The sequence below is a fragment of the Coregonus lavaretus genome (assembly GCF_964263955.1).
Source record: "Coregonus lavaretus genome assembly, chromosome: 21".
NCBI classification, from domain to species: Eukaryota; Metazoa; Chordata; class Actinopteri; order Salmoniformes; family Salmonidae; genus Coregonus; species Coregonus lavaretus.
The window spans coordinates 2705860-2730142 of NC_140008.1; the positions used below are offsets into that span (position 1 = coordinate 2705860).

The 24283-nt window shown below is 45.8% G+C and overlaps 1 protein-coding gene across 1 annotated transcript; it reads right to left on the reverse strand.

Moving 5' to 3' along the window:
* Positions 1–4497: 4497 nt before the first annotated feature.
* Positions 4498–23388, reverse strand: LOC311148688 (growth arrest-specific protein 2-like; the record flags this gene model as incomplete). Its single annotated transcript, XM_084185667.1, has 6 exons — positions 4498–4698; positions 15823–15930; positions 17564–17735; positions 19946–20009; positions 22782–22923; positions 23329–23388. The coding sequence occupies 6 exons, from the start codon at positions 23386–23388 to the stop codon at positions 4498–4500; spliced, it is 747 nt and encodes a 248-aa protein (XP_084041793.1).
* Between the last annotated feature and the right edge of the window lie 895 nt (positions 23389–24283).

Below are 24283 nucleotides of genomic sequence, written 5' to 3' on the forward strand. Positions count from 1 at the left end.
CCTCCGTGCTCTTGCCATTCCCACTCACCTAGTGGGTGCCTTTCAGAAACCCTTTGTTTTGTTTTTAGTTGAGCATTGCATTCATTCCATTGTTACGTTCCCACAAGACAAACTCAATGTCGCTCACAACAAAGGGAACTAACGAAGTTCACTGACAACCAAAGTACCCAGGGTAACACATGCTTTATAGTACCACATATACCAGTCTCAATCCCTGTCAATAATTGCATAGATTGTTCTAATGTAGATTACTGTCATTAAAATGGTTAAATCTTTTATGGGTTATTCCACCTCAAAGCACAAGGTTGTTCTGAAATAATTTGTTAACATAAGATTAGCATTCCTGCAACACTTTGTTGAAATATTATTTGTTCTCAGAAATAAAGCTAATTTGATTGCATCCAAACACATGGCCCTAGTCCGTGACAGCAAGGTTAGGTGGTATATAACTCCCACGGCCTGTTCTGTAGGCTGTGGTTTACATCATCTAGAAGAGATCCAAGCACTGCGTGTGTTTGGGTGAGCTACCCTAGCGCCTCAAACTGCTGCCGGTATCTAAAATGAGTATCAGCGTTTTGTTTTCATTCCACTTCGAGCACTGATTACTGCTGTGGCCTACATCATCTAGGAGAGATGCAAGAGCAGATACAGGAAGTCACATCCTCATTATGAACTTCTTGCTCCGGTAGTTGGCAACCGTCCCCAGTTAGCTATCAAGGGAATCGCTGATCTACAAATAATCTTGCATCCCAAATATCTAATCATTATGGGGGGAATTCCGACCCGAGTTAAGCGTGCGTAAATGGCAAGTAATTGCCTTTAAAAAAACGTTTCTCTCTGCGTATTCTGACCTTCAATTTAAGCATGAGAATAGCACGCTATTCACCCGCATTTCTTTTGGGGTGGAGATCAAAGAAATGAAGGCGTGGCAGAGGTGTGTCTACAGATACGCCGTATTCTGACGGACTTAATTCCACCACCTTTATGCAAGATGAAACAATGAATAAAGTTGAGCAACCAGTCGGTTGTCAGTGAAACACCTTTCTTTTTCCCAATAGAAATAACACCATTCTCGCACTGTAATTTCGTAGGATCTCCATGGTTATACCCACATAAAACTCAGCAAAAAAAGTAACGTCCCTTTTTCAGGACCCTGTCTTTCAAAGATAATTCGTAAAAATCCAAATAACTTCACTGTTTCCCATTCTTGTCAATGAACCATAAACAATTAATGAACATGCACCTGTAGAACGGTCGTTAAGACACTAACAGCTTACAGATGGTAGGCAATTAAGGTCGCAGTTATGAAAACTTAGGACGCTAAAGAGGCCTTTTACTGACTCTGAAAAACACCAAAAGAAAGATGCCCAGGGTCCCTGCTCATCTGCGTGAACGTGCCTTAGGCATGCTGCAAGGAGGCATGAGGACTGCAGATGTGGCCAGGGCAATAAATTGCAATGTCCGTACTGTGAGACGCCTAAGACAGCGCTACAGGGAGACAGGACGGACAGCTGATCGTCCTCGCAGTGGCAGACCACGTGTAACAACACCTGCACGGGATCGGCACATCCGAACATCACTCCTTCGGGACAGGTACAGGATGGCAACAACAACTGCCCGAGTTACACCAGGAACGCACAATCCCTCCATCAGTGCTCAGACTGTCCGCAAAAGGCTGAGAGAGGCTGGACTGAGTGCTCAGTTGTTGAATCATGTTATGTTCATACAAATATTTACACATGTTAAGTTTGCTGAAAATAAACGCAGTTGACAGTGAGAGGACGTTTCTTTTTTTGCTGAGTTTACATTTATAACTGTCACTTTAGTGTTAGTTTCCGTACATTTTGCATCATTCCATTCCATCGTTAGTTTACCTTTCTTTCCTCTGTCACGTTCGTGTGGTTGTTCCTGAGGATCACTAGCAATAGTGGATCATATTAGGCTAACGTGTTACAAGTTGTTGTGCAATAATTTAGGACATGTAGCCTGTTTGAATTATTATGGAACTCAGACCACACGTAGCAGTTTAAACCTGGAGCATTGCGCACGGTTCACGACGACTGGACCGTTGTCATCACAGTTCCATGATTATTAGAGTAGATTTATAGACTATAATAAAGACTACTGTTCAACCCCTATTGTACACATTTCTCACCTTCCAATATTTCATGGTTTGAACAATTGAATATGGCAACTTTCAGGATGAATCAAACCACTATTTATGATTGACCAATACAGTTTATGCCTAAAGGCTCTCCAAAACAGTTTTATTATTATTCAAAATACACTGAACAAAAATATAAACGCAACATGTAAAGTGTTGGTCCCATGTTTCATGAGCTGAAATAAAAGATCCCAGAAATATTCCATATGCACAAGCAGCTTATTTCTTGCAAATTCTGTGCACATATTTGTTTACATCCCTGTCGGTGAGCATTTCTCCTTTACCAAGATAATCCATCCAACTGACAGGTGTGACATATCAAGAAGCTAATTAAATTGCAATTGGCATGCTGACTGCAGGTAGTGGTTTAAAGTACTTAAGTAAAAATACTTTAAAGTACTACTTAAGTAGTTTCTTTGGGTATCTGTACTTTACTTTACTATTTATATTTTTGACAACTTTTACTTCACTATAATAATAATAATAATAATATGCCATTTAGCAGACGCTTTTATCCAAAGCGACTTACAGTCGTGCGTGCATACATTTTTTTTGTGTATGGGTGGTCCCGGGGTTCGAACCCACTACCTTGGCGTTACAAGCGCCGTGCTCTACCAGCTGAGCTACAGAGGACCACCTAAAGAAAAGAATGTACTTTTTACTCCATACATTTTCCCTGACACCCAAAAGTACTCGTTACATTTTGAATGCTTAGCAGGACAGAAAATGGTCGAATTCACGCACTTATCAAGAGAACATCCCTGGTCATCCCTACTGCCTCTGATCTGGTGGACTCACTAAACACACATGCTTCTTTTGTAAATTATGTCTGAGTGTTGGAGTGTGCCCCTGGCTATCCGTAAATTAAAACAAAACATGAAAATGGTGCCGTCTGGTTTGCTTAATATAAGGAATGTGAAATTATTTATACTTTTACTTTTGATACTTAAGTACATTTTAGCAATTACATTTACTTTTGATATTTAAAACCAAATACTTTTAGACTTTTACTCAAGTAGTATTTTACTAGGTGACTTTCACTTGAGTAATTTTCTATTAAGGTACCTTTACTTTTACTCAAGTATGACAATTGGGTACTTTTTCCACCACTGACTGCAGGAATGTCCACCAGAGCTGTTGCCAGAGAATTTAATGTTCATTGCTCTAACGTCGTTTTAAAGAATTTGGCAGTACGTTCAACCGGCCTCATAACCGCAGACCATGTGTAACCACGCCAGCTCAGGACCTCCACATCCGGCTTCTTCACCTACGGGAATGTCAGTATTTCTGTCTCTAAAAAAGCCCTTTTGTGGGGAAAAAAACTCATTCTGATTGGTTGGGCCTGGCTCCCAAGTGGGTGGGCCAATGCCCTTCCAGGCCCACCAATGGCTGTGCCCCTGCCCAGGCATGTGAAATCCATAGATTAGGGCCTAATCTATTTATAAAAATTTACTGATTTCCTTTTATGAACAAACTAAGCAAAATCTTTGAAATTGTTGCATGTTGCGTTTATATTTTTGTTCAGTATACTTTCCTATGACTGTAAGTCGCTTTGGATAAAAGCGTCTGCTAAATGGCATATTATTATTATTATTATTATTATAACCCTAAATAATATACAAGATCAGAGTATTTCTAATCTACCAATTGGTGCTGAAAATGAGACAAATAGGCATGTATTTGCTTTCTTTCATTGATCCCTAACATTTTGAACCGTTCTCTCCATATAGTGAGTCTGTCGAGAAAATTCTAATTAAAAGGTACACCAAATTTAAAGGGATGGCTTTAGTTAAATGTACTGAAAACCCTATTGAATGAAAACTCCACGAGAAAATCTGTTGGCCAGCAAGTGGGAGGGTTTTCAGCGGTTGAATTACATTTATGTAGCACGAGCAAGGGAACCACGGCTGCAAAGCCCATTACGCACCTTCATAAGGTAAGTGTGAATACCAACTACTGAGAAGTGGGAAAGGCGTAAATGTTTTAAGTCTGAATCGGGCCCTATGTGATCAAGCTTGGCGATTCTTCTGCGCCTTGCTTTGCTCCTTAAACTAGTCCTCCCAAAAACTGGATGTCTTTACTTCTTGCTGCGGTGGTGTGCTGCCATCTTTACTTCTTGCTGCGGTGGTGTGCTGCCATCTTTACTTCTTGCTGCGGTGGTGTGCTGCCATCTTTACTTATTGCTGCGGTGGTGTGCTGCCATCTTTACTTCTTGCTGCGGTGGTGTGCTGCCATCTTTACTTCTTGCTGCGGTGGTGTGCTGCCATCTTTACTTCTTGCTGCGGTGGTGTGCTGCCATCTTTACTTCTTGCCGCGGTGGTGTGCTGCCATCTTTACTTCTTGCTGCGGTAGTGTGCTGCCACCACCAGGTAGCTCTCTGGGGTGAGGTCCTTGGTGTTGGGGGACATGGGAGAGGTCTTCCCATCCACTCTGGAGATCTGGAGCATCCGACATGGGTCGTGTTTCAGCAGGTAGCTCTCAAAGGTCTCCCAGCCTCCTCCGACACGCACCATCACATGCTTGTTGTGTAGCATCTAGGAGAAGAAGAATATTACTTTATTGTCCAGTCAGTGTTCACCAATGTTCTGCTTTATCCCAGGCAAGGCATGTAGAAACTGGGATAACCTTTAGCTGACAATATAATTTCATGGTGTAGTACAGGGCTATTCAAATCCGATCCTGGAGGTCCAGAATACTGCTGATTTTCTGTTCTACCCTGATGATTAATAGCAACCACCTGGTGTCCCAGGTCTAAATCAGACCTTGATTAGAGGGGAACAATAAAAATCACAATGGAACTGGCTTTGAGGTCCAGATTTGAAATTGCCTTTTTTATTAGTTGGAAATGTTACTCTAGAATCCATAGCTACTACTACAACACTGAACAAAAATATCAACGCAACATGTGAAGTGTTGTTCCCATGTTTCATGAGCTGAAATAAAAAAAATCACAGAAATTTTCCATACGCAGAAAAACGTATTTCTCTCAAATTCTGTGCACACATTTGTTTACATCCCTGTTAGTGAGCATTTCTCCTTTCCAAGATAATCCATCCACTTGACAGGTGTGGCATATCAAGAAGCATGATCATTACACAGGTGCACCTTGTGCTGGGGTCAATAAAAAGGCCACTCTAAAATGTGCAGTTTTGTCACACAACACAAAGCCACAGATGTCTCAAGTTTTGAGGGAGCGTTCAATTGGTGTGCTGACTGCAGGAATGTCCACCAGAGCTGTTGCCAGAGAATTTAATGTTAATTTCTCTACCATAAGCCTCCTCCAATGTCGTTTTAGAGAATTTGGCAGTACGTCCAACCAGCCTCACAACCGCAGACCACGTGTAACCACGCCAGCCCAGGACCTCCACATCCGGCTTCTTCACCTGCGGGATCATCTGAGACAAGCCACCCTGACAGCTGATGAAACTGAGGAGTATTTCTGTCTGTAATAAAGCCCTTTTGTTGGAGAAAAAAAACGTATTCTGATTGGCTGGGCCTTGCTCCCCAGTGGGTGGGCCAGTCTCCCAAGTGGGTGGGCCTACCCAGGCCCACCCATGGCTGCGCCCCTTGCCCAGTCATGTGAAATCCATAGATTAGGGCGTCATTTATTTATTTCAATTGACTGACTTCCTTAAATGAACTGTAACTCAGTCAAATCTTTGAAATTGTTGCATGTTGCTTTTAATAGTTTTTTGTTCAGTTCAATAGTTTGCACATTATTAACAATGGCATTGTTGGATTCCTTTTCACTACTAAATGACTCAAAACTAGAACATGCTGTGGTTAACCAATACATTGTAATGTGGGCTGCATTTTATATATCAATATTCAAGTTACAACTGTTTGTCCACTCATGCTGCTTGCTACATATTACACATTTCCTGGGTGTGTTGGGTACCATGGCAACCTCCTTACGCCACACCAATAAATAGCAGGAGGGAGAAATAAAAAGGCGCTGCCGTTGTCGTCGGACACAAACGTTTATTTTACTATCCTTGTTGGACCCAAACAATTTGATTCTCATTCAAAGTCCTATTTTCCCTAACCCCAAAACCTAACCCTAACTTCTAACTCTATCCGCTAAGCCTAAAATAGGCTTTTTCCTTGTGCGGACCAGAAAAATGTCCCCACTTGTCTGAATTTTCCTTGTTTTACTATAGTAAAACCAAACACAAACACAAAAAAAATGTCTATAACTTTCATACGTTGTGTTTTAACTGCATGGGAAACAGGTCATACGTTGTGTTTTAACTGCATGGGAAACAGGTCATACGTTGTGTTTGAACTGCATGGGAAACAGGTCATACGTTGTGTTTTAACTGCATGGGAAACAGGTAATACGTTGTGTTTTAACTGCATGGGAAACAGGTCATACGTTGTGTTTTAACTGCATGGGAAACAGGTCATACGTTGTGTTTTAACTGCATGGGAAACAGGTCATACGTTGTGTTTTAACTGCATGGGAAACAGGTCATACGTTGTGTTTTAACTGCATGGGAAACAGGTCATACGTTGTGTTTTAACTGCATGGGAAACAGGTCACACGTTGTGTTTTAACTGCATGGGAAACAGGTCATACGTTGTGTTTTAACTGCATGGGAAACAGGTCATACGTTGTGTTTTAACTGCATGGGAAACAGGTCATACGTTGTGTTTTAACTGCATGGGAAACAGGTCATACGTTGTGTTTTAACTGCATGGGAAACAGGTCATACGTTGTGTTTTAACTGCATGGGAAACAGGTCATACGAATGCTACTAATGGCATGATATAAACAACAAGATAACAAATCAGATCGGAAGCTCTTTCAAACACGAGCTTTACAATTCAAGCAGCTAAAACCATTAGAGTGTCACTGACAGGAAGAACCAGTTTGACCCAGTGCAGGCATAAAGCCAAAACACTATATATACACAGGCATACTGCTGGTTGTTGCTGACTGTTGGCCTTTAATGGGACCGCTGAAGCGTGCTGAAGCGTGTAGCGTGTAAAAATAGTCTGTCCTCGGTTGCAACGCTCACTACCGAGTTCCAAACTGCCTCTGGAAGCAACGTCAGCACAAGAACTGTTCGTCGGCAGCTTCGTGAAATGGGTTTCCATGGCCGAGCAGCCGCACACAAGCCTAACATCACCATGCGCAACGCCAAGCGTCGGCTGGAGTGGTGAAAAGCTCGCCGCCATTGGACTGTGGAGCAGTGGAAACGCGTTCTCTGGAGCGATGAATCACGCTTCACCATCTGGCAGTCCAACGGACGAATCTGGGTTTGGTGGATGCCAAGAGAACGCTACCTGCCCGAATGCATAGTGTCAACTGTAAAGTTTGGTGGAGGAGGAATAATGGTCTGGGGCTGTTCTTCATGGTTCTGGCTAGGCCCCTTAGTTCCAGTGAAGGGAAATCTTAACTCTACAGCATTCAATGACATTCTAGACGATTCTGTGCTTCCAACTTTGTGGCAACAGTTTGGGAAAGGCCCTTTCCTGTTTCAGCACAAAAGCGAGGTCCATACAGAAATGGCTTGTTGAGATCAGTGTGGAAGAACTCGACTGGCCTGCACAGAGCCCTGACCTCAACCCCATCGAACGCCTTTGGGATGAATTGGAACGCCGACTGCGAGCCAGGCCTAATCGGCCCCCCAACATCAGTGCCCGACTTCACTAATGCTCATGGCTGAATGGAAGTGGAAAGCCTTCCCAGAAGAGTGGAGGCTGTTATAGCAGCAAAGGGGGGGACCAACTCCATATTAATGCCCATGATTTTGGAATGAGATGTTCGGCGAGCAGGGGTCCACATACTTTTTACTAGTGTATGTAGCTCGCCTCCAGCAGCATAATATAATAACATTAAACATTTATAAGGCTCTTAACAGAATCAATCAACAGTCCATTGGCAGGGCAGTGGTTCCAATCATGACAGTATGACCCCCGGCTCTGTGACTAGGGAATATAATGGGCTTTTGGTACAGAGGCATTTTCAATCATGAATCTATGGTGCAGGGAGACAGGGGGGACGCCGGCTAGATCTGTACCCAGGACAGAGAGAGGGGAGCCTTGGGGTGGTCTTGCGGCCTCCTGTGATCTCAAAGTATCAGATTGGTCAGTCCCCTCAGTAGAGGTACAACAAATTAATTTACTCAGAGGGCTGAGAAGGTCAGTCTCCACTGACTGACTGCTTGTGGAAGGCCAAGGGACTATTCATTCTTCTATATACTGCATACACTACAGTCAGCCTACATCGTTGGCTTTTTAGCTGGAGGATAAGGGACCGGCTTTGTTTTGTATATGCCTACATCAGTCACTGGCTTCGTCAATAAGTGATGTCAATAAGTCCCCACAGTGACCGTACATACAGTGAGGGGAAAAAAGTATTTGATCCCCTGCTGATTTTGTACGTTTGCCCACTGACAAAGACATGATCAGTCTATAATTTTAATGGTAGGTTTATTTGAACATTGAGAGACAGAATAAATAAAAAAAATCCAGAAAAACGCATGTCAAAAATGTTATAAATTGATTTGCATTTTAAATGAGGGAAATAAGTATTTGATCCCCTCTCAATCAGATTTCTGGCTCCCAGGTGTCTTTTATACAGGTAACGAGCTGAGATTAGGAGCACACTCTTAAAGGGAGTGCTTCTAATCTCAGCTTGTTACCTGTATGAAATACACCTGTCCACAGAAGCAATCAATCAATCAATCAGATTCCAAACTCTCCACCATGGCCAAGACCAAAGAGCTCTCCAAGGATGTCAGGGACAAGATTGTAGACCTACACAAGGCTGGAATGGGCTACAAGACCATCGCAAAGCAGCTTGGTGAGAAGGTGACAACAGTTGGTGCGATTATTCGCAAATGGAAGAAACACAAAATAACTGTCAATCTCCCTCGGCCTGGGGCTCCATGCAAGATCTCACCTTGTGGAGTTGCAATGATCATGAGAACGGTGAGGAATCAGCCCAGAACTACATGGGAGGATCTTGTCAATGATCTTAAGGCAGCTGGGACCATAGTCACCAAGAAAACAATTGGTAATAATAATAATAATAATATGCCATTTAGCAGACACTTTTATCCAAAGCGACTTACAGTCATGCGTGCATACATTTTTGTGTATGGGTGGTCCCGGGGATCGAACCCACTACCTTGGCGTTACAAGCGCCGTGCTCTACCAGCTGAGCTACAGAGGACCACACTACGCCGTGAAGGACTGAAATCCTGCAGCGCCCGCAAGGTCCCCCTGCTCAAGAAAGCACATATACAGGCCCATCTGAAGTTTGCCAATAAACATCTGAATGAGTCAGAGGAGATCTGGGTGAAAGTGTTGTGGTCAGATGAGACCAAAATCGAGCTCTTTGGCATCAACTCAACTCGCCGTGTTTGGAGGAGGAGGAATGCTGCCTATGACCCCAAGAACACCATCCCCACCGTCAAACATGGAGGTGGAAACATTATGCTTTGGAGTGTTTTTCTGCTAAGGGGACAGGACAACTTCACCGCATCAAAGCGACGATGGACGGGGCCATGTATCGTCAAATCTTGGGTGAGAACCTCCTTCCCTCAGCCAGGGCATTGAAAATGGGTCGTGGATGGATATTCCAGCATAACAATGACCCAAAACACATGGCCAAGGCAACAAAGAACTGTCTCAAGAAGAAGCACATTAAGGTCCTGGAGTGGCCTAGCCAGTCTCCAGACCTTAATCCCATAGAAAATCTGTGGAGGGAGTTGAAGGTTCGAGTTGCCAAACGTCAGCCTCGAAACCTTAATGACTTGGAGAAGATCTGCAAAGAGGATTGGGACAAAATCCCTCCTGAGATGTGTGCAAACCTGGTGGCCAACTACAAGAAATGTCTGACCTCTGTGATTGCCAACAAGGGTTTTGCCACCAAGTATAAGTCCTGTTTTGCAGAGGGGTCAAATACTTATTTCCCTCATTAAAATGCAAATACATTTATAACATTTTTGACATGCGTTTTTCTGGATTTTTTTGTTGTTCTGTCTCTCACTGTTCAAATAAACCTACCATTAAAATTATAGACTGATCATTTCTTTGTCAGTGGGCAAACGTACAAAATCAGCAGGGGATCAAATACTTTTTTCCCTTACTGTACATACCCCAACCAGACGCCATGGATTACAGGCAACATCCGCACTGAGCTAAAGGGTAGAGCTACCGCTTTCAAGGAGCGGGACTCTAACCCGGAAGTTTATAAGAAATCCCGCTATGCCCTCCGACGAACCATCAAACAGGCAAAGAGTCAATACAGGACTAAGATTGAATCGTACTACACAGGCTCCGACGCTCGTCAGATGTGACAGGGCTTGCAAACTATTACGGACTACAAAGGGAAGCACAGCCGTGAGCTTCCCAGTGACACGAGCGTACCAGACGAGCTAAACCACTTCTAACAGTCATAGACTGTTCTCTCTGCTACCGCACGGCAAGCGGTACCGGAGCGCCAAGTCTAGGTCCAAGAGGCTTCTAAACAGCTTCTACCCCCAAGCCATAAGACTCCTGATCATCTAATCAAATGGCTACCCAGACTATTTTCTACCCCCAAGCCATAAGACCCCCCCCCCCCTTTTACGCTGCTGCTACTCTGTTTATTATCTATGCATAGTCACTTTAACTCTAACCACATGTACATATTACCTCAATTACCTCGACTAACCGGTGCCCCCGCACATTGACTCTGTACCGGTACCCCCTGTATATAGCCTCCCTACTGTTATTTCACATTGACTCTGTACCGGTACCCCCTGTATATAGCCTCCCTACTGTTATTTCACATTGACTCTGTACCGGTACCCCCTGTATATAGCCTCCCTACTGTTATTTCACATTGACTCTGTACCGGTACCCCCCTGTATATAGCCTCCCTACTGTTATTTCACATTGACTCTGTACCGGTACCCCCTGTATATAGCCTCCCTACTGTTATTTCACATTGACTCTGTACCGGTACCCACTGTATATAGCCTCCCTACTGTTATTTCACATTGACTCTGTACCGGTACCCCCCTGTATATAGCCTCCCTACTGTTATTTCACATTGACTCTGTACCGGTACCCCCTGTATATAGCCTCCCTACTGTTATTTCACATTGACTCTGTACCGGTACCCCCTGTATATAGCCTCCCTACTGTTATTTCACATTGACTCTGTACCGGTACCCCCTGTATATAGCCTCCCTACTGTTATTTCACATTGACTCTGTACCGGTACCCCCTGTATATAGCCTCCCTACTGTTATTTCCCATTGACTCTGTACCGGTACCCCCTGTATATAGCCTCCCTACTGTTATTTCACATTGACTCTGTACCGGTACCCCCTGTATATAGTCTCACTACTGTTATTCTACTGCTGCTCTTTAATTATTTGTTATTTTTTCTTATTTTTTACTTATATATTTTTTACTTAACACTTATTTTTCTTAAAACTGCATTGTTGGTTAAGGGCTTGTAAGTAAGCATTTCACTGTTGTTTTCGGCGCATGTGACAAATAAAATGTGATTTGATTTGATCCTTGTCTTTCTCCTGAAGGACATGATTGCATTGCACCACAACCCCTTTTTATTTTGTCTTCAGATGACTGTGGGCTGAAAATGAATTCCTCTCCTAGCAAAGGATGATATTTCTGACCTGTCAGCAATGCATTGTATTGGAGAAGAGGCAGAGTGGAGAGCGAGAGAGAGGGGGAGAGCGAGAGTGAGGGGGAGAGTGAGAGAGAGAGAGAGGGAGAGAGAGAGAGAGAGGGAGAGAGAGGGGGAGAGCGAGAGAGAGGGAGAGAGGAGAGAGGGAGAGCGAAAGAGAGGGGGAGATGAGAGAGAGAAGAGAGAGGAGAGAGAGAGAGGAGAGGGAGAGAGAGAGCGAGAGAGAGAGAGAGCGAGAGGAGAGAGAGAGAGGGGGGGGGGGGGGGGGGGGTGAAAAAGGGAGAGGGAGGAGCCATTCTGCAGGAATTTTAACTAAACCATCCCTCTCAGTGAAGGGAGAGCGCTGTGCTGAGAGGTTGAGGGTCACAACTGTGACCTGCTGGAATTGTCTAGCAGGAAGCTCTCATATAAAACTCACAGTAACATACGTTCCGTTCCATCCAACACTCTAGAGTCTAAGAGGTGCATTCTTGGGAATCCAATATGAACAGCCATTGGTAAAAAAGAATCAAGACTCTCGCCTTGGTTGTGACTTGTCCTTGGTTGCTCAGCAACTCATGTATGGCTGAAAGAAACACTGTCTATCGTACAAAAGGCAGAGAATGCTGGGTATTCACATTTTGCGCGATAGAACATATTTTCTTGGGGGAAAGCTTCCAGCTAGATAGACACTGTAGATCTAGCACATCTTGGATGGTAATTTCAGTGGATATTTCTCTCCTCCTCCTATCTCCTTTTCGTTTTGTGATTTTCATGTCATGATCAGTGCACCGATGTTCACTGTATATTTCAGCTATCTGTCAGTAGAGGACACCATCGGACCAAAAGGTTTATTACAGACCCTGAACACTGGTCCATGTCCGGTGAAAACCAGACTGACGTTCAGAACCTCTCTTATTCTCCAGTTAATGATCCTTACAGAGATATCCAACCAGAAGCTGCGGTACCAGTAGATGGTGGATTGTCAGCACATCACAGTCCAGATCCTCCTGCCACAGCATCCTCGTTCTCAGACCAGAATCCTGGTTTGGGGTTGCCAAGTAACCGAGATCCCAAGGGCACCAGCGCTACCTCACCGATCTGTCCTTGTTAATAGACTTCATTGGTGAAAGGTGCTTTTTGCAAGGTCTGTTTGAGGTACAGCATTTATTTAGCTACATAAGAAAATATGTATTTTATGAAAATGGAGAGGATTATGAATAAGTGCAGTTAGCTCAATGGCAACAATAATAGCATTATCCTTAAGCATCTTTATATAATCCTATGGATTATTTACCAAGCCTGTTGGATTGATCCTGAGAGCTCTCTTATCCCAGTACACTGGTCCTCTGTAGCTCAATTGGTAGAGCATGGCGCTTGCAACGCCAGGGTAGTGGGTTCGATCCCCGGGACCACCCATACGTAAAAATGTATGCGCACATGACTGTAAGTCGCTTTGGATAAAATGCGTCTGCTAAATGGCATATTGTAGTGGGTGAACCAGAACCACTGGTTGGCCCATAGAGGTAGAAAGAGGAGTCTAGATGAACAATGCAAGGACAAAGAGGAGTCCTCTTTCTATCTCTATGGGTTGGCCTCTTAGCCTACAGACATAGTCGGAATACCATCGCTAGTCAATTAAACCTCACAGCAGCAGAGGAGCTGCTACCAGCAGAGACAATGGGATGTCTGTCATCCCACAGTCAGGCAGTCCAAATATCAACACACTGCAATGTGCACTGTAATGGTATGAATGTGGCCCTTGTCCCAAATGGCACCCTATTAGTTAGCGCACTATTAATGACCCGGGGGGGCCCTGGTGAAAAGTAGTGCACTATACAGGGGAGTAGGGTGCTATTTGGGGCACACCCTGTGACCTTACATTGAGATAAGGTCCCGTGTAGCTCAGTTGGTAGAGCATGGCGCTTGCAACGGCAGGGGTTGTGGGTTTGATTCCCACGGGGGGGGGGGCAGTATGAAAACTGTATGCACTCACTAACTGTAAGTCGCTCTGGATAAGAGCGTCTGCTAAATGACTAAAACGTTAAATGTAAATAAGGAACCTTATTGTTGAAACCCCATATCAGCCTGACTAAATCCTGACTAAAGTGACAGTTCAATAAACAATGAAGTCTGTGGGTCAGCCAAAATCCAGACTCATTAAAAATTCAGACTCATCAAATCTCAGAACAATGAGAAAAGAGTGGGTTTGCAATGTGGACAGAATAGGCTGAGTCATTCAACAGCCATCTGTAGTCATAGATGGTCTATGGACACTGAGGAGCAATGGGCCTAAGGGAGTAAGGAATTCTGTAGACGGCATACAACTCATATTCATAACTGGTGTGTCAACTCATAAAATATATATGATATTATACTATGGTCTAAATACTGTAGTATTTTTTTTTTTTTTTTCTTCATTATTATTTTTATTATTTATTTGAGGGGGGTAGATCAGCTTTGATATTGCAGATAGATTGTAACTTCCATCAATGTAATTGTCTGCATCACTTCCTATCCCCCATATGTTTTTTTCTCTCGCAAATATATATATATACAGTGGGGAAAAAAAGTATTTAGTCAGCCACCAATTGTGCAAGTTCTCCCACTTAAAAAGATGAGAGAGGCCTGTAATTTTCATCATAGGTACACGTCAACTATGACAGACAAATTGAGATTTTCTTTTACAGAAAATCACATTGTAGGATTTTTTATGAATTTATTTGCAAATTATGGTGGAAAATAAGTATTTGGTCACCTACAAACAAGCAAGATTTCTGGCTCTCACAGACCTGTAACTTCTTCTTTATGAGGCTCCTCTGTCCTCCACTCGTTACCTGTATTAATGGCACCTGTTTGAACTTGTTATCAGTATAAAAGACACCTGTCCACAACCTCAAACAGTCACACTCCAAACTCCACTATGGCCAAGACCAAAGAGCTGTCAAAGGACACCAGAAACAAAATTGTAGACCTGCACCAGGCTGGGAAGACTGAATCTGCAATAGGTAAGCAGCTTGGTTTGAAGAAATCAACTGTGGGAGCAATTATTAGGAAATGGAAGACATACAAGACCACTGATAATCTCCCTCGATCTGGGGCTCCACGCAAGATCTCACCCCGTGGGGTCAAAATGATCACAAGAACGGTGAGCAAAAATCCCAGAACCACACGGGGGGACCTAGTGAATGACCTGCAGAGAGCTGGGACCAAAGTAACAAAGCCTACCATCAGTAACACACTACGCCGCCAGGGACTCAAATCCTGCCGTGCAAGACGTGTCCCCCTGCTTAAGCCAGTACATGTCCAGGCCCGTCTGAAGTTTGCTAGAGTGCATTTGGATGATCCAGAAGAGGATTGGGAGAATGTCATATGGTCAGATGAAACCAAAATAGAACTTTTTGGTAAAAACTCAACTCGTCGTGTTTGGAGGACAAAGAATGCTGAGTTGCATCCAAAGAACACCATACCTACTGTGAAGCATGGGGGTGGAAACATCATGCTTTGGGGCTGTTTTTCTGCAAAGGGACCAGGACGACTGATCCGTGTAAAGGAAAGAATGAATGGGGCCATGTATCGTGAGATTTTGAGTGAAAACCTCCTTCCATCAGCAAGGGCATTGAAGATGAAACGTGGCTGTGTCTTTCAGCATGACAATGATCCCAAGTAAGCATTTCATTGTAAGGTGTAAACCTGTTGTATTCGGCGCATGTGACAAATCAAATTTGATTTGATCCCACCTAACCCAAAACATTTGGTCAAAGCTATTTCGGTAGTTACAGTCCAAGCCCAATTTAAAGTCCAGCTGCCTGCTAGCTATGTGGCTGAACCGTGCGTAACTAGAAAATCATGTTAGAAAAACAAGGTTCTTGTTCCAGAGGTTGGTCCAGTGGTTAATCCTCCTTCATTTCACACCGTCTCAACAAACAACAACAAAATACCAAAAGGGAAGGGGAGATCCATTCCCCTTTCAACAAGCAAAAACAAGGTTATTGTGTAACAAGTTCTAAGATGAGGTGTCACCCACCCTGATGAAGAGCATCTTCTCCCCGACCCGGTAGCGGCCCTGGGCCTGTCTCTCCACACAGAACCTATTGGGACACTTGCAGGGAGGGTCCTCAGAGATATGCTTTACCTGAAACACACACACACACACACACACACACACTTTAAATACTTTATTTGAATCCACAAATTCATACAATGAGGATTGTAACGTTTCAGGACAGAGATATCTGGACCCCTAGGGAAACAGACAGCACCTTCTGGACCCCTGGGGAAACAGACAGCACCTTCTGGACCCCTGGGGAAACAGACAGCACCTTCTGGACCCCTGGGGAAACAGACAGCACCTTCTGGATCCCTGGGGAAACAGACAGCACCTTCTGGACCCCTGGGGAAACAGACAGCACCTTCTGGACCCATGGGGAAACAGACAGCACCTTCTGGACCCCTGGGGAAACAGACAGCACCTTCTAGACCCCTGGGGAAACAGACAGCACCTTCTGGATCCCTGGGGAAACAGACAGCACCTTCTGGACCCCTGGGGAAACAGACAGCACCTTCTGGACCCCTGGGGAAACAGACAGCACCTTCTGGATCCCTGGGGAAACAGACAGCACCTTCTGGACCCCTGGGGAAACAGACAGCACCTTCTGGACCCCTAGGGAAACAGACAACACCTTCTGGATCCCTGGGGAAACGGACAGCACCTTCTGGACCCCTGGGGAAACAGACAGCACCTTCTGGACCCCTAGGGAAACAGACAACACCTTCTCCTCCACACAGCAAGGCTGCCCATGACTGCTGATACAGAACAGTACCTCTCTACCCTCATCTTATGTAGGCCTGCTATCTGAAGGCCAGGTACGGTCAGCCTGTGAACATGACCCAGACTGCTATCTGAAGGCCAGGTACGGTCAGCCTGTGAACATGTCCCAGACTGCTATCTGAAGGCCAGGTACGGTCAGCCTGTGAACATGTCCCAGACTGCTATCTGAAGGCCAGGTATGGTCAGCCTGTGAACATGTCCCAGACTGCTATCTGAAGGCCAGGTACGGTCAGCCTGTGAACACGGCCCAGACTGCTATCTGAAGGCCAGGTACGGTCAGCCTGTGAACACGGCCCAGACTGCTATCTGAAGGCCAGGTACGGTCAGCCTGTGAACATGACCCAGACTTCCCAATATCACCACAGTAAGCCTGCACTGATATCCAAGGCTGTTCAGGCGTGACGAGGGGCTGGTATTTAAGCAGCTCGTCAGAAAAGGCCTGTTCAGGCGTGACGAGGGGCTGGTATTTAAACAGCTCGTCAGAAAAGGCCTGTTCAGGCGTGACGAGGGGCTGGTATTTAAACAGCTCGTCAGAAAAGGCCTGTTCAGGCGTGACGAGGGGCTGGTATTTAAACAGCTCGTCAGAAAAGGCCTGTTCAGGCGTGATGAGGGGCTGGTATTTAAGCAGCTCGTCAGAAAAGGCCTGTTCAGGCGTGACGAGGGGGCTGGTATTTAAGCAGCTCGTCAGAAAAGGCCTGTTCAGGCGTGATGAGGGGCTGGTATTTAAGCAGCTCGTCAGAAAAGGCCTGTTCAGGCGTGACGAGGGGCTGGTATTTAAACAGCTTGTCAGAAAAGGCCTGTTCAGGCGTGATGAGTGTTTGCTTGTTTACTGTTTTTGTGGGGACAAATTACTGGAAACCCTTTAAGAAATTCCCCAAAATGTCCATGGAAAAGTTCACATTCCCTGAAATTCCAGGAATTTTGCCACCCTACTCACAGCATCATCCAACAGCTTCCCTGTGCTCTTCTTGCTAGATGACGAGCACTTCATAGGAGAGGGGGATGGAGAGGGGGATGGAGAGAGGGAGACAGGTAGAGGTAGAGGTGCTTTCTCCTCCTGTTCTATCTCCTTCTCCAGCTTGATAAGCCCCGGAGGCTCCACGTTGTACCTAAAGAAGGAGACAATAGGATAACAGTTTACATTAAGGTATACATTACTTAAGGGATAATCAACGAGGGGCTATGCGTTCTATGGAAAATAATGAACGACGTGGAAGGTGTGTTCTGACCTTCCATGGAGTTGCATTATTTTCCAGAGAACACACAGAGCCCCGAGTTGATTATCCCTTTTATACCATGGCTTTAATTTAACAAATTTCTGCTAGAAATGTGTTCATTTGCCGGTAGAAATGTGAAGTAGCTAGCAAGTTTACTAGATAGCTATAGTAGTTGCCGTGGTAACCAAACAAACAGACTTGCTAGTTTAGCTAACCATACCATCAGTCCTAGCTTGCTATTATGAAAATCGAATTCAACAATGCCAATAATGTTTTCAATTCAACTTTTGCTTTCAAAAGCAGCTCAAACATAGAACATGTAAGAATGAACTATAGCCATTGAATTCTGCCGTGGAAATATATTGTGTGTTATAGGGAATTATACAACGGGCGGGTCTAATCCTAAATGCTGATTGGTTAAAACCGCATTCCAGCCGGTGTCTATTCCACAAGTTACCACCGGCTAAATCTATGACGTTAAAATGCCTATTTACTCTGTGACAGAGCTCCAGAGTTCCTCTGTGGAGATGAGAGAACCTTCCAGAAGGACAACCATCTCTGTAGCACCACCAATCAGGCTTTTATGATAGAGTGGCCAGACGGAAGCCACTCCTCAGTAAAAGGTACATGACAGCCCGCTTGGAGTTTGCCAAAAGGCACCTAAAGGACTCAGACCATGAGAAACAAGATTCTCTGGTCTGATGAAACCAAGATTGAACTCTTTGGCCTGAATGCCAAGCGTCACGTCTGGAGGAAACCTGGCACCATCCCTACGGTGAAGCATGTTGGTGGCAGCATCATGCTGTGGGGATGTTTTTCAGTGGCAGGGACTGGGAAAGATGAACAGAGCAAAGTACAGAGAGATCCTTGATGAAAACCTGCTCCAGAGCGCTCAGGACCTCAGACTGGGGCGAAGGTTCACCTTCCAACAGGACAATGACCCTAAGCACACAGCCAAGACAACACAGGAGTGGCTTCGGGACAAGTCTCTGAATGTCCTTGAGTGGCCCAGCCAGAGTCCGGACTTGAACCCAATCAAACATCTCTGGAGAGACCTGAAAATAGCTGTGCAGTGACGCTCCCCATCCAACCTGACAGAGCTTGAGAGGATCTGCAGAGAAGAATGGGAGAAACTCCCCAAATACAGGTGTGCCAAGCTTGTAGCGTCATACCCAAGAAGACTTGAGACTGTAATCGCTGCCAAAGATGCTTCAACAAAGTACTGACTAAAGGGTCTGAATACTTATGTAAATGTGATATTTCAGTTTATCTTTTTTTAAATAAATTTGCAAAAATATCTAAAAACCTGTTTTTGCTTTGTCATTATGGGGTATTGTGTGTAGATTGATGTGGGGGGGAAAAAACTATTGAATCCATTTTAGAATAAGGCTGTAACGTAACAAAATGTGGAAGAAGTCAAGGGGTCTGAATACTTTCCGAATGCACTGTATACCACTGCAGCATGGGGGTTGAATCTGGCCCACTGCTATTTCAGCACTCTCTCCTCTACAATTCATCTCTAGCTCTCTCTCTATCCAAAAAAAACTAAAAATATGTTAGGAGTGGGACTGCCCCACTCTTTTAGATTGATTTTATTTTACAGACTGAGGATAATCGTTTCTGAGAGGATGTAATCAAAGGATAATTACATTTACATTTACGTCATTTAGCAGACGCTCTTATCCAGAGCGACTTACAGTTAGTGAATACATATCTTTTTTTCATACTGGCCCCCCGTGGGAATCGAACCCACAACCCTGGCGTTGCAAACGCCATGCTCTACCAACTGAGCTACATCCCCTGCCGGCCATTCCCTCCCCTACCCTGGACGACGCTGGGCCAATTGTGCGCCGCCCCATGAGTCTCCCGGTCGGCTGCGACAGAGCCTGGATTCGAACCAGGATCTCTAGTGGCACAGTTAGCACTGCGAGGCAGCGCCTTAGACCACTGCGCCACTCGGGAGCGCCACTCGGGAGCTCATTAAACGTATATTTAAATACACATGCATGTGATATATAACGTACATACAAATTAATTGAAATTGAAGGTATTTTAACGGAATAATTTAATAAAGGGAAAATCCCTTATCAATTATTTCTTACCGAGATGCTATCCTTCCCAGTTGTAGAAGACAGAGACACACTTCCCGTGGCTGTTTGTGAAGAACTAACGGGACAAAATCATTATAAAAAAGAGTGAATGATCTTCACCGTATTCCTTGCGACACATCTCAAATGACAGGGTGGTAATATTATCACATTAAAACTGTGTTAAAGTGATGTGGGAAAGTGGTTTAGAACCCTTACGTACATGCCAGTGGGTATGAGAGGAAATTAGAAGTGTTGTTTGCGATAAGTGGTGATTGCCTTATTGATATTGGTGTGGTAGCTTGAGTTGAACGTGAGTGTGGGCTTAAAACACAGCTACAGAAAATATTTTTTGAAGATCAACAAGCAGGAATTTCACGCTAAACTACATTTCTACAAACACAGCGACGGACAGTAGAGGTTTGATGGGCATATGACATGTGACACAGCACGCCATGCATCATGACAGCAATAGTTCTCCAAACCTGTTGTGGTACGCTACACCCGATGACGCACTATATTCGATCCATCACAGGGAGAAGAAGGGAAGTAGGAGAGAGAGACGGAACAGGATAGTTAGCTAGCTAGCCTGTCGTAACGCAATGTCCTTGTGACCACACTACTGGCCTTGGATTGACAATCAAGTTCTAATCTTTATTTTCTATTTTGTTTTTACCTTTATTTAACCGGTGCAAGTCAGTTAAAGAACAAATTCTTATTTACAATGACGGCCTACCCCGGGCCAAAACCCGGACGACGCTGGGCCAATTGTGCGCCGCCCCTATGGGGACTCCCCAATCACGGCCGGGTTGTGATACAGCCTGGAATCGAACCAGGGGGGGTCTGTAGTGACGCCTCAAGCACCGCTGCGCCACTCGGGAGCCCCTATTCTAGTCCTAAATGATCCATACTGTCTAGGAGCCAGCTGGCTGGGGTTGAAAGCAGAGAGGAATAAACCAACCGTCAGCCAGAAAACAGACTGGAGAGAAAACATGAGAATGGTCTGTACCTCTACCGCTGACAGGGTGCTTTCAGTCAGGTTTAAAAAGGAACATACCTGCTTGCTATTCTCATGCATATTTCAAGAGATCATCTGAGATCGTCTTCACATTAAATTCAGATAAACAGGGGTCACGTTCCAAATTGCACCCTATTCCCTAGATAGTGCACTACTTTTGACCAGGGCCCATAGGGATCTGATTGAAAGTAGTGCACAATGTAGGGAACAGGGTGCCATTTTGGGACACAGCCACATACTGCAGAACCTGAGCACTGACGTAGACTTTGACAGTATAAAAGAGAGCGACACTCCCCAGTGTGTGACTGCATACTGAGTAAAACATTTACGTTGCTCTACTTCCTGTCTCCAGACAGCTAACACCCCACGGTCTGTCTTCTCTCACTCTGTGTTTCCTGAGATACACATTACAGTCCATATCAGACATCTGGTAGACCAAGACAGTCACAGCGGTCCCCAAGACAGTCTGCTGTCCAAGTGGGTATTGTGTGAAGTCAGGCTATTGTGAGTGGACAACAGAAGAGGAGCTGGTGTAGAGAGGGAAATTAGGAATGGAGAGGGGGACAGGGGTGGGGAGCGAGGGGGACAGGGGTGGGGAGCGAGGGGGACAGGGGTGGGGAGAGAGGGGGACAGGGGTGGGGAGAGAGAGGGGACAGGGGTGGGGAGAGAGGGGGACAGGGGTGGGGAGAGAGAGGGGACAGGGGTGGGGAGAGAGGGGGACAGGGATGGGGAGAGAGGGGGACAGGGGTGGGGACAGGGGTGGGGAGAGAGGGGGACAGGGGTGGGGAGAGAGGGGGACAGGGGTGGGGAGAGAGGGGGACAGGGGTGGGGAGAGAGGGGGACAGGGGTGGGGAGAGAGAGGGGACAGGGGTGGGGAGAGAGGGGGACAGGGGTGGGGAGAGAGGGGGACAGGGGTGGGGAGAGAGGGGGACAGGGGTGGGGAGAGAGGGGGACAGGGGTGGGGAGAGGGGGGGACAGGGGTGGGGAGAGAGGGGGGAACAGGGGTGGGGAGAGAGGGGGACAGGGGTGGGGAGAGAGAGGGACAGGGGTGGGGAGAGAGGGGGACAGGGGTGGGGAGAGAGGGGGACAGGGGTGGGGAGAGAGGGGGACAGGGGTGGGGAGAGAGAGGGGGACAGGGGTGGGGAGAGAGAGGGGGACAGGGGTGGGGAGAGAGGGGGACAGGGGTGGGGAGAGAGGGGGACAGGGGTGGGGAGAGAGAGGGGGACAGGGGTGGGGAGAGAGGGGGACAGGGGTGGGGAGAGAAGGGGACAGGGGTGGGGAGAGAGGGGGACAGGGGTGGGGAGAGAGGGGGACAGGGGTGGGGAGGAAGTGGTGGTGGAGAGGTACCATATTCAGGACAGGGAGCCTAGTCTCCCTCCAGCATAATCCGGTTTTACAGAGTCTGAATCAGAATGATCTAAGAGATGCCTGTATCTCTCTCCCTGCGTCCCACCAGTCAGTCCACCACACATAGACAACGATCAGGGCCTGTCAAAAGTACTGCATTATAAAAGTGAATAGGGTTCCATTTGGGACACAAAGTGGGTCTATCGCCCTCCCTGGAAGTGCTGCTGACACTGAAACAGATCTGGACAAGGGCAAATGTATTCAAGGACACTGAAACCTGACTGACTGTGATCAGAGTGGTGTACTCTTCTCGCCAGGGTTGAGGTTAATTCCAATTTCAATTCAGTGAATTCAGGAGACTTTCAAATGCATTGTTCTATAACCTAATGAGAGGCAATTGAGATCACTGCAATTTGTTTGGTTGTGTTGTAGCTTGAAATAATCAATACAGAGCATTAATGCAAATGGACATGCATCCATACTCACCCAGTCCCTCAGACTCAAACAGACAGGTCTCTCCCACCCCCACCTGACGACACCAGCTCAGGAAGTTAGCTGTGTTGTCCCTAGCAAAGAAGGACCTGGAGGGAGCGCTGGCACGACACGGGATCCTCCGACACGGGATGGCCTGAGAGAGAGAGAGAGAGAGGTTAGGGTTAGTGGGAGAGAGAGGTTAGGTTTAGAGGGAGAGAGAGGATAGGGTTAGAGGGAGAGAGAGGATAGGGTTAGAGGGAGAGAGAGGTTAGGGTTAGGGTTAGGGTTAGGGTTAGAGGGAGAGAGGGAGAGAGGTTTGTCAGGTCATCCAGCAGCTCTTCATCCAGTGGTGCTGACCCTGTGCCTCTCAATGTGTGTCAGATGCAGGGAGAAAGGGCAGAAGACTCATTTCTGTTCCAACCAAGTATCTATTCTATTCTCAACAGAACGGCAAGGCTGTGATACGCCGTTATGATGTCATAGTGTAACAACCCTTCCCCAATGACAAGCGTTAAGATTTTCAGACAGTGACCACATAGCTAGATTTTCAGACAGTGACCTCATGGCTAGATGACATACTGTAGGTCTTCAGGCCCAACAGAAGCTGATCGGGCTTCATTGTTCCTTTCAGAGAAAAGCCAGTCCTTCTTAACTCAGTCTCAGACCGACGCTACCCCTAGTACATCTGCCGTCTGCACAGACTTCAGATTTCTTCTCCATCTCTGGTTTCAGCTCTTGATCAAGGAGCTTTTCAGTTCGCAGATCAATATGGTAGATGGTTGCTGGGAGGGGAAACCAAGCGAGGCAGAAGGGGAAGGTTACTACTCCACCAGGCCTGGTCTGGTCTGATTTGAGGATCAAATGACACTGCAGGCTACACGCAGGTAGCAGCCCCCCCCACACCAAACCTGGGTTCAAATACTTTTTGAACATATATTTCAAATATTTGTCCTTGATTGAGTTTGTTTTGGCTTAATGGAATCAATGAAATAGTCCCAAAAGTGCAAACCTCAACCATCAGGGACTCCAGACAGGCTAAAGCAAATGCTTAAAGTATTTGAACAATTCAAATAGTATTTGAACCCAGGTTTCAGGTCTTCCCCCCCACCCGTTGGGCCTGTGGCTTCGTTAAGGGAGATTTATGCTCCTTGCTGTGGTTTAAAACAGGATGTGTGCTTCTGACTACGAGCTGAGAGAAACGCTGCGTCCCAAATGGCACCCGATTCCCTATATAGTGCACTACTTTGCCCTGGTCAAAAGTAGTGCACTGTATAGGGAATCGGGTGCCATTTGGGATGCAGACAAAGGAAGGTGCAACGAGGTCATGGTGGGACAATGCAGTGTTTTCTTTCTTTTGGGGGGTTTTCCTTGCTTTCAAGGCTCTCCTAGCTGGCTCCTCTCTGGGAGGGAGTCTCTGCTATGGCTGCAATATCTCACGTTCTTTGGGCGAAGGTTATGCCCACATTGTTTTAGTATGAGCTACCCTGGAAACGACCAACTCAGTGGCCTTATAG